Source organism: Sorghum bicolor, chromosome 4 (assembly GCF_000003195.3).
Source record: "Sorghum bicolor cultivar BTx623 chromosome 4, Sorghum_bicolor_NCBIv3, whole genome shotgun sequence".
NCBI lineage: Eukaryota > Viridiplantae > Streptophyta > Magnoliopsida > Poales > Poaceae > Sorghum > Sorghum bicolor.
Genome location: NC_012873.2, coordinates 4,326,656 through 4,338,120, shown reverse-complemented (window position 1 = coordinate 4,338,120; position 11,465 = coordinate 4,326,656). Strand labels below are relative to the sequence as shown.

The 11,465-nt window shown below is 43.5% G+C and overlaps 1 protein-coding gene and 1 non-coding gene across 2 annotated transcripts; both read right to left on the bottom strand.

Moving 5' to 3' along the window:
* Positions 841 to 912, bottom strand: TRNAD-GUC. The gene has a single exon. It is a non-coding gene; the product is annotated as a tRNA-Asp (tRNA).
* Positions 1,764 to 4,731, bottom strand: LOC8076107 (tubulin beta chain). Its single transcript, XM_002451561.2, has 3 exons — positions 4,193 to 4,731; positions 3,078 to 3,347; positions 1,764 to 2,654 (listed from the first exon to the last, which is right to left on the bottom strand). The coding sequence occupies exons 1-3, from the start codon at positions 4,584 to 4,586 to the stop codon at positions 1,978 to 1,980; spliced, it is 1,341 nt and encodes a 446-aa protein (XP_002451606.1). The 5' UTR covers positions 4,587 to 4,731; the 3' UTR covers positions 1,764 to 1,977.

Here is an 11,465-nt window from a genome sequence, read left to right as displayed (position 1 = left end):
TCTCATCGGAAAAATATTGGGTGTGCTGTATCCGTACGGCTCCCCGCTAGAATGACGACGCGTGTCCGTCTGTGCGCCGTGGCTTGTTTCGGCTCGGCTCGCGTCGCCTCGGCCTCGCGTACCATCATCGCAATACAGCTCGGCTCGAAGAGACGTCCGTGGCTCAGAAGCCTGCAGCCTTATCTCCGATGTGTTTCTATCCATGCGCAGGCAGGCCTAGTTCTTCGTAGTTTTACGGCTTCGTGCTCCTGTCAAGCCAAACCCTAAGTACCTAACCACCGCAATCATAGGACCAGATCAAAGTAGAACAACTTCTGTTGTGTCTTGCAACCTGACTAGAGTGGGTACCGGCACTCATAATGTAAGACTCTATTACTGAGTCTAAGATAATTAATTATATATTATTTATGATATTTTGCTAATGTGACAGCATATTTATTGAAGAAATAGGTAGAAAAAATAAGACTTCAAATTTTATTTAGACTCTAAGTCCACATTGTTCAGGATAATAAATATCTTTAGACTTTATGATAAAGTCTGCATTATGGGTGCCCTAAATCACAAGCAATTTATGTGCAATCGCGTACATCCGATCCTAATCGCAGACCAACATACGTACGAAATTAGCACAACTGTACATCCGTGGTTACTGACGGTTTGATTCCCGAAATTTGAAAAAAAAAATACAAAAGATATCATCGCCGTTGCCGCACAATTGTACATCCATTGCTACTGACGATCTGAGTCCGGAAATAGAAAAACCAAAAGAAATCGTCGCAGTTGCCGGGGTATCGACCGATACGAGTCCGGAAAAACAAAAACCAGCCCAAAATAAAAGATCGCCGTTGCCGGGGATCGAACCCGGGTCGTCCGCGTGACAGGCGGAAATACTCACCACTATACTACAACGACTCTGATGTACTTCGCTTCCGTGCTCGTCTAAAGGCGGCTCAACTCGAGAGAGGTAACCGAACCGCAGGAGGCCGAATCGTATCCGAAGTTCCGAACCCGGCCGCTTTTACATGATCCAACGCGTACAAATACAGATGAACAACAGCGACACGATCGAGAACATGGCGACTGACATGGAGCGCGCTTGCGACGGCGACGGCGACGAGCCGGAACCGACCGTGGACGGAGCGGCCGACGCCTCGCCGCCGGACAACGACGACCCAGACGAGGACTCGGCGTCGCCGAGCGATGGCTGCTGCGCCTGCTGCTCCCGCAGAGTTGCCGAGCTGGAGAGCCGTCTCGTCTCGAGGAGAAGAGCGCCGCTCTGACCGAGACCACCAACGCCTTGGAGTCGGAGCTGGAGAGAGCCCAGAGTCGCATTTTTAGACTCGAGGAGATGTACGGCAAGTTGGAGGAGGAGTTGATCCGTCTGCGTGATGGCAAGAGGGCGAGAGAAATCGACGACGCGGAGGAAGAAGAAGCCGCGGAACGGCGGAAGGAGCGCTTGTTCAAGGTTCCCACAAGACCGCACTGAACCTCGCCGCTTGTTTGATCTACGATCTTCGATGGAGGGGGTTTTGAAACGATGGAAAAAAAAAATGCACACCTGAGCCCAATTCGTCTAGCTAGGCCTGTCGAGTATGTTCGCCGATCCTTCTACTGACCCATGTCATCATCATAGAAAAAGCTAATAGAATCTCATCTTCTGTAATACAAATCGTACGTCATGTGTCTTCAGTCATGTCAGAAAGCAATTGAGCCCGAATAATATCTTCTGATGAGCTGATGATTAGAGGTGTGCATGAGTCAAGTAGCACAGCGAAAGATACCAAAACATAGAATACATCTAATATCAGATTGACAATTCCATGATCTAGAAGTAATCAAGTCCACAGTTAAAACTAATGTCACAGTTTCGCAGCAGTATCACACCATCAACACCAGAAATAACCTAAGAGCACCCCACAAGCATCAGATTAAGAGAAACAGTAATAACACCACAACCCACATGGGCCGGTCGGTGGCTTAGGCAGCCACCTCTTCTTCCTCCTCATCCTCGTACTCCTCCTCGTCGTCCGCCGTCGCGTCCTGGTACTGCTGGTACTCAGCCACCAGGTCGTTCATGTTGCTCTCGGCCTCGGTGAACTCCATCTCGTCCATGCCCTCCCCGGTGTACCAGTGCAAGAAGGCCTTGCGCCGGAACATGGCCGTGAATTGCTCGCTCACACGCCTGAACATCTCCTGGATCGAGGTGGAGTTGCCGATGAATGTGGACGCCATCTTCAGGCCCGTGGGAGGGATGTCGCACACACTCGACTTCACGTTGTTCGGGATCCACTCCACGAAGTAGGATGAGTTCTTGTTCTGCACATTCAGCATCTGCTCATCCACCTCCTTGGTGCTCATCTTCCCACGGAACATGGCTGATGCTGTCAGGTAGCGCCCATGTCGTGGGTCAGCTGCACACATCATATTCTTGGCATCCCACATCTGCTGGGTCAGCTCGGGGACGGTGAGGGCTCGGTACTGCTGGGATCCTCTTGATGTCAGTGGTGCAAAACCAACCATGAAGAAATGGAGGCGAGGGAAGGGTATCAAGTTGACTGCTAGCTTCCGGAGGTCAGAGTTCAGCTGGCCTGGGAACCGCAAGCAGCAGGTAACACCACTCATGGTTGCAGAAATAAGATGGTTCAGGTCACCAACTGGAACAACATAAAAAAGCATGATTCAGATTCATATCTAAATGGCAGAAACAAATGCAAGGAACAGGGCAGAGAATCATGAAACGATCATCTCAGGGCATTACAATGTATTCTGTAGTACAAAGCAAACTCCAGAACAGACCGTACGGTGTCAAAATGCTAGTGAGATGCATGTGCCCGACATACACATTAATTCAATCAAGTAGCGCATGATTGCAATAAATATGCAGCAATTGCAGACAAGGACATGGTAATTCATTGCAGCATCACAGGACATCCAAGAGATAGATGTGTGTCACAGGATTCCACACGAAGATGACTACTACTACAATCCACTCTTTTGCATCACGATATGAAATCAATGATCAATAAATACTAAAGTTGTAGGTGCAGTGACTGAACAAAGTTGCAATGCAAACTTACAAGTGGGTGTAGCAAGCTTCAGAGTGCGGAAGCAGATGTCGTAAAGAGCTTCATTGTCAAGGACCATACACTCATCAGCATTCTCAACAAGTTGATGAACTGAGAGTGTAGCATTATAAGGTTCTACCACGGTATCAGACACCTTAGGTGATGGGAAAACTGAGAATGTGAGCATCATCCTATCTGGGTACTCCTCCCTGATTTTTGAGATGAGCAGGGTGCCCATCCCAGAGCCAGTACCTCCACCCAATGAGTGGCAAACCTGAAATCCTGCAGAAAAAAAAGGTAAATATTTCAGATACAATTTCACAGGTGAAGCATAAATCGAACATATAGCACTTTTGTTTCAACGAAATATCCAATAACCGAGATTCTAGTTACTTTGTAGATAATAAGATGACATCAAGATGGACAAACCCAGCAAACACCCTAACATGAACCATAAGCAAATATCCTCCAGTAACCAATAGCCAAGATGAGTTGTAAGGTTGTGGCCATGAACGCATCAGTTATAAAAGCTCATCTCTCACAAGTTAAATCATCAGTTATATAAGCTCATCTCAGTAAAGAAAATAATCAGTTATATAAGTTCATCTCTCACAAGTTAAATGGCTCAATAAATTCTTCACAGTTACTAGTAGTACGAAATAGCCAAGGACCAAAACAGGCAGGCAAAATTTGTGGCGAAGCATCATACAAATAAAGTCTATCCATGCCGGCAGAGATGCCAAATTAAATGCTATGAACGCTGCAATTGAACAAACTTGCTGCTGCTACCAGAACTAGTCGGGCAATTACAGAGTCACTGGATCTCCATACTTTGAACCGCATAAACAATTACTACGGGAAACCGAACCAAGTATTTAATCCAAGTAACCGCATAAATATTATGCATACTCGAAAATGTCGAGGAAAACGCACAGATCTACATAGGTTTCCAAACATGGCAACAAATCGGCTAGATCTGCGAGCCGAGAACCACGACATCGTAACATGTCATTCTAACTATAGAAAATGGACTAGATCCGGACGATGACGAACCCCAAAATCGCGACCAATTTTCCAGCATTTCTAACAGAAGGAACAGATCTACGAGGACGACGACGAGACAGTACCTTGGAGGCAGTCGCAGTTCTCGGCCTCCTTGCGGACGACGTCGAGCACGGAGTCGATGAGCTCGGCGCCCTCGGTGTAGTGGCCCTTGGCCCAGTTGTTGCCGGCGCCGGACTGGCCGAAGACGAAGTTGTCGGGGCGGAAGATCTGGCCGTAGGGTCCGGAGCGCACGGAGTCCATGGTGCCGGGCTCGAGGTCCATGAGCACGGCGCGCGGGACGTACCGGCCACCGCTGGCCTCGTTGTAGTAGACGTTGATGCGCTCGAGCTGGAGGTCGGAGTCGCCGGCGTACTTGCCCGTGTGGTCGATGCCGTGCTCGTCGCAGATCACCTCCCAGAACTTGGCCCCGATCTGGTTCCCGCACTGCCCGCCCTGGATGTGCAGGATCTCCCTCATGGCGGCGGCGACGGCGGAGGAGGACGCGGCGAGGCGAGGCGAGGCGAGGCCTGGGGAGCAGAGGTCTGGAGGGTGGTGGAGGGCTCCGCGCGCGGCTGGGGACGAACGGAGGAGCGAGCGGGTGAGACTCGTGTTTTTATTGGGAGGAGAAGAAGGGAAGAGAAGCCGTGACTTGTGAGTGTGTGCGGGTGAGGATACCGTCTGGGAATTTGAAATTGCTTGGAGTAGGGTAGGGGGATTTGGCGGGCGGTGAGAGGCGACAGCGTTACCGAGCGTGGCTGGAGCGTCTGAGCGTGCGAGGCACCACCGCACTCGCGAATGTTCGTTTTTCGTTTTGAAAAAATTATTGTCACCAACATTTTTTCTGTAATAAAGAAAAAAGAGTGATCTTCACAAATAGGATGTAAATCCCATTTTTTCCAAGGAATTAACCAATCATAAATTTGACAAATTTTATACAAATTTATATCTCATTTATTAAATATACTTTATGACTGAACTAATGATATTTATTAGGCATCACAAATATTAGAAGTTTTTAATATGGCAATAGGTTGATTTATTGAAAAGCAAAATTTGCATACTTTGCAGAGGTGGAGCAGATGATAATGTTTGGAGAAAATTATTGTACTACTATGCTGTTTACTAAATCGCTAAAAAGATAAGGAGCCTTTTGTTCCAAAATTTAAGTTGTTTTATTTAGTTTTGCCTCAAGTCAAACCTGTCTTTTTTTTACAAAATTTATAAAAAAATATACTAACATCTGCAATATAAGGTAAATGCACTATCAGATATATTTCCTAGTATATTCAATAAAATCTTGTTTGTTGTTGTAGATGTCCGTAGATCTTTCTATAAAAAAAAATGGTCAAAATTAGAGAAGTTTTCATTAAAACACAACTAAAACAACTTATAGTTTATAATACAGAGTAGGAATTTTGGGATTTTAGATAATTGGCATTGGTACTATTCACTAAAGTAGGTTTTTTTAATCTAATATGATTTTGATTAGTGGAATTTAAGCAGAACCTGTTGGCCTAGGTGGAATTCAAAGGGCATATACTATGTATTATCCACATGGAGACACGCTAGTATGCTAGTATTAAGATTTAAGAGGGCCACCGATAGCTACTGCTCCAAGTTTTCGTATGCTTGACATTTGACACTATTATAGTAATCCAGAGAGTAACTCTCTTTGTGTCCTTTCATATTGATAGAAAATAGAGACTTTGGTGAAGAAAAAACTCAAACAACTTCTTTAATTGAATATTCAAATATTTCATCCTCTATTCCTTGTTTCTAGTTCGCCAAAGATAGAGAGCAAATGCTAAACAAGATGTACTAAAAATATTAGAGGGGAGGGTTGATAGATATATAGATCTCTCTCTCTCTCCAAATAAGAAGAAAGTGGTTTTAAGGAAGATGGTTGGAAATGCATTGATAATATTTTTTTCCCTAAGAAAGATTTTAGATACTCGAATTTTTCATATGTCATTTTGTAGGAAAAACTAGATAGTCACAGTCGCTACAACAAAAGGTTAGTGACAAGTAAACAAAATAGATGGAAGTAATTTAATTGTTTTCATCTATAATGTTCCATGGATGTAGCAAGATTCGATGTGACGACAAATCTAAAAAATTTTGCAAAATTTGTTGGGAACTAAACAAGACCTCACTGTGGAGGTCAGGCGTTTTTAGTTCGCAAAAAGGATTTTTTTATATTATTGTAGTATATTTGTAACTATAGCAATTAGTATTTAATTATGGACTAATTAGACATAAAAGATTTGTATTGCAAAATACATATAAACTATATAGTTAGTAATTTTTTTAATCTATATTTATTGCTCTATGAATGTATCTAAATATTTGATCTTATGGGATGAGAAAAATTTTGGGTACAAACTAGGGCCTTGTTTACTTCCAAATTTTTTTGCAACATGTGAATAGTAACACTTTCGTTAGTATTTGACAAATATTGTCTAATTATAGACTAACTAGGCTCAAAAGATTCGTCTCGTCAATTCCGACCAAACTTTATAATTAGTTTTTATTTTCATCTATATTTAATACTTCATGCATACGTCTAAAGATTCGATGTGACGAGGAATCTGAAAAGTTTTGCAAAATTTTTGGGAACTAAACAAAGCCTAGCTCAGATGCAAGATCCTGTCCAGGACAAGGCTACCAGCTACCACTACCGGTGCAAGCCCCACCATCAGTGGCAGCAGATGATTACTCGGCATCGGAGTTGAAGCTAGCGATAGCGAGCCAGTCTGTCGCATCTCGCATCTGCGTGTGCCTGTGAATGATGCCCCGTCCTCTTCTTATCGGCTCCGAGATTACGATGGTTGATGGAGCCTGCTGCCAAGAGAATAATTCAACAAGACGGAATAGGCCGGACAAGTAATCTCGGGCGGCATCAGATCAGGGGTGGTTGCAGCCGTGTGTGACCGTGACACCACCGCAGCTGATATGCCTGGCGACTGTACTGCTAATAAGCTCCAAACCTATGTGAGCTAATCACGGTCGCAGGCATGAGGCATGGCATGCACCGGCTCCTGCTCACCTGCCTGATGTTGGTTGGTTGCGGCGCGTGCTCTGCTTTGCTGGTGTTGTTCGCCGTCGCCGCCGCATGGCCCAGCCCAGCCCAGCTGGAGCGGAGGTGGAGGACCTCTCGCGTGCGCGCCGCGTCATCGCATCGTCATCGTCATCGGAGCACGCACTTGAGGGCGTCGCCGTCGCCGTCGCCGGGGCCCGGGGCATCCACATGTGAGCTGCCTGCCGTCCACTAGGGCAGGCGCGCGCGGCTGTACATGCATGAATGGATCAGAATTTGCTCTCACGACCTAGGTCTTGTTTAGTTCACCCAAAATTCAAAAAGTTTTTAAATCACATAGTTTGACTGTAAATCGAGAGACGAATCTTTTGACCCTAGTTAGTCTATGATTAGACAATATTACCACAAACAAACAAAAATGTTACAGTAGCAAAATCAAAAAAATTTCACATCTAAATAAAGCCCTAGTACGAGTACCAGCAGCCGTTTCTGTCGTCAAAGCATCTTGAATGATTGCCGGGTTCAAAGCCAGCGGTGGAACATAATTTTTACAGGCGGTTTTAATTAAAAAACGCCTGTGAAAATAAATTGGCTTACCCGACTACAAAACCGCCCGTGAAAATTAATTTTTACAGGCGGTTTTTCTAACAAAACCGCCTGTAGAAATCATGTATTTCTACAGGCGGATTTCTTAAGAAACCGCCTGTAGAAATATGTAGAAATAATTTGAACTTGAATTTTTTGAGTTTTGCAAATGACCTCGTTTGAGAAAACCATCAAAATGAAAGTTGTAGATCTTGAAAAGTTATGAAACTTTGTAGTTGATAATTTTTTCATTTGAAATCATCTTGTCATCGAAAACTACGTTTGAATTTCTCAAATTTGAAATTCAAATTTTGTAAATGACCTCGGATGAAGAAACTACCAATATAAAAGTTGTAGGTCTTAAAAAGTTGTAAAACTTTGTAGTTAACGACTTTTCCATTTGAATCCGTTTAGGACCTCAAATAATCAATTTATGCTTGGTTTATGATAGTATGTGGAGAACTAAACTCTATTTCAAATAACAAGTGAGTGATAGGTGGAGTGGTAGAGGAGGGTACGCGCGAGGGTGAGGTCTCAGGTTCGAATCCCACCGACCGCGTAGCACGCGATTTTACGCAAAAAAATGCACGACTTGCCAGTAGAAATAACCAGTGAGCCTTCCCTGAAATAAAATGTTTTTTTTCCTATTTTTAAAAACTGATTTCATATTTTCTGGAAAAATATTTCTATAGACGGTTGGCATAGCTGAACCGCCTGCGCTGTGGAAACTCTTGATTTCCACAGGCACCCAACGCACTGTAGAAATACATTTCCACAAGCGGTTCTCAGTTACCCGCCTGTGGAAACTCTTGATTTCCACAGGCACCCAGCGCAGGCGGTTCTCCAAACCGCCTGTGAAAAGGGGTTGGGAACCACCTGTACAGTGCTTCCGTGTACTAGTGGTCCAAGCAAGGATGAAACGGTGGTTCTGGGTTCAGCGGAACGTGATCAAACGGTAACTAGGTGGTGTTGCACTATCTGCTTATTGCTGAAATTTAGCTTGTGTTTTTTTTATTTAAAATTTAGCTTGTGCTGATGCTGATTTATTATAAAAGAAAAATATTATTTGTTCGTTGAAAAAGTACTAAGAAAGTAGTTCTAAAGAAACAGGGTGCATGTACAAAACGGTCGTATTCAAACGGTAATAACCACCAGCTGGCTTTCGTTTATTAACTTCAACGAGGATACGTATATACTACATGGTAGTACATACTTATTTGGAATCTAAATAAAACGAGCTGGTTCTTTATTAGATCATTGTACAGGTACTACATTGCACGTTTTGTTCTAGCTTTTTATCATTTCTGCCAGTCAAAAGTTTAAAGCTAAAGTAAACAGCCTTGTGAAGCTAGCTTTTGAACTGCAAAACTAGAGATGACTACAAGCTAAAACGCACGTTTGGACTTTCCTGACTTTTAATGCGCTGACAAAGTTTTTTATTTTTACAAAAAACAATAGCAAAATGCCAAAACACATACGTCCTCTTTTAATAAAAAATCCAAAAGCTACAACTCAAACAACCAGACCCTTAGTCAATATTGAATCATGGTTACACAAGGGATCTAGTACATGCAAATTATTAAGATCTCGGTTAGGGATGAATAGGGCCTGTTTAGTTCATACTTTTGCTAAAACTTTTGCTGTGTTTTACCCTATCTTTTGACAAATGGATCTGAACAACATGGGTAAAAAAACAAAACTTAGACCGCTAAACTTTTGACATTTGGGACCAAGAGGCCCAAAACATAGGGCAGATATTGTTTCTGCATGGCTAAAGTTTTACCATGTATCTAAAGACCAAAATGTAAAGTTTGAATGGGTAAAAGTTTCGTAGACAAAAGATTATTGGCATTTGGCAAAAGTTTTGCCATTCCAAAAAGCATCTAAACACCCTCTATATGGATTATATGGATCTGTAAGTTTTGTGGTCCTGAAATAAACATGCCCCTAATTTTTTTCAATCGCTTTTGCTTCTGGATGGAGTAGTTGGTTTATGTTAGTTCATATAGATCATAACTATATATATATATGTGCTCCTCACAAAAAGGAAATATATGTGTTTGTTTAGTTATTCGCACACTGGCTTACACTGGATCATCTTTTAGCCAGCCTAGGTGCACATGATTTTTTTGCATCGATCTCACGCACAATGCTTTCTTTAACTCCAATGTCTTTACATTTACTTCATGAAAAGTAAGAGATTTAGAGTATTTCTTCTAAGTTTATAGAAAACAATAATAATATTTATAGTATCAAAATATTATCATCGACATGATACGAAATGTTAATATCCCTATCGAAAAACAAGGTAAAAATTACAATAGTTTTTTTGAAAAAGATTAGTATTACTATTCCTTATATTTCAGAATGGAGTGAAGAAGACTGAAAAAAAAAGATTATTACTACTACCAGTATATAAAAAAATGCTCCTCGGTTACACGACTAACTGGCCGAACGAGTTGGGCTGGCATCGCCTTCGGTTTCCTTCAGCAGCCAAAGGCCCAAAGCCCACATGTGTTCACGTTGCAACTTGTTGTTTAGCCCCCCCCCAGGAGTCTCTAGATGCAGACATGCAGTACTGTGTGCTACATGCCGACCTGCCCAAACTGATTTGCTTCTTGGTGGCGAACTGCGCCTTGATCCTCTGCACGGTGGCGGCATCGATCCTGACCGCCTTGGCAAGCACCTCGTCGGCGACGGCGGAGGTGGCGCCGAAGAGCGAGTCAGCGGCGCGGATGAGGCCGGGGTTCTGGCTACTGAGCCCGGCGATCGATGCCGACGGCGAGGCTGGCGCCGCAGTTGAACTGGAAAGTGGACGAGGCCCTTCGGGGAAGACGAAGACGTCGTCGCCCTTCGACATCACTTTCGCGAAGAGCGTGCCGTCGGTGGCGAGGAATCCGACGTACATCTCGCCCTGGACGACGGTGAGCACCTCGGTGGCGCCGCGCGCGCGGGTGCGTGTGAGGCCGCAGGCCGGGCGCGATGAGGAGAGCGAGCGTAGAGGAGTTTGCAAGACCTTCTTGCCATGGCTGCTGCTGCTACCTAGGAGTAGAAACGCTAAACTTTTTATCGGATGTCAATGTGTCAGACGAGCCAAAATTGAAAAGAAGCAGGTCGGATAACAATCGACGTGCGATCGAGCTCCTTGAGGTACAACGTACTTGTGATTTGAGAAGCTGGAATGGCTTAAATTAAAGCATCGAGCATCTCCAAGGGTTTTGCATTTGAGGTTTGTATTTGATTAATTTGCCAAAAAGCTCATCCAACGGTTTTACATTTGGAGTTTGCAATTTGCGTAACTTGGCAAATGAGGGAGTAAACTTGACAAAAATGTCAAGCTGTGGACGACTTTGCAAACCCGATCGCGCGAGCAAAGTCACGCGCGAGGAAAGCGCGCGCACCTAGAGACCTTCTATTTTTATCCTTTGCCAAGTCTAAATGTCAATTCCCTTGGAGATGGCCTATTTTTATCTTTACAGTTTGTTATGGGAGTTTGCAAATAGCAACAAATGCCAAGTCAATTTGCCAAAGCCTTTGGAGATGCTAACAGTCTTTCGAAATCTCACTTTCTAAATCATTATTTAAAAAGTTATTTACATAAAAATTGGTTTTTATATCTTTTCACTTTTTAATAATTTTTTTATAGTTCCTGAAAGCTGTAACTTCTAGAGTTGTCCTAAGTCAAACTTTTAAAACTTTGATTAAATTTCTAAAAAAACAATAAAATTTATAGT

Bases quoted from the DNA above. Each gene is read 5' to 3' on its own strand.
- LOC8076107 (XM_002451561.2), bottom strand. From the start codon at position 4,586: ATGAGGGAGATCCTGCACATCCAGGGCGGGCAGTGCGGGAACCAGATC. The intron at 3,348-4,192 runs GTACTGTCTCGT...TTTTTTCTGCAG, and splicing joins GAACTGCGACTGCCTCCAAG to GATTTCAGGTTTGCCACTCA. The intron at 2,655-3,077 runs GTAAGTTTGCAT...ATGTTGTTCCAG, and splicing joins GAAGCTTGCTACACCCACTT to TTGGTGACCTGAACCATCTT.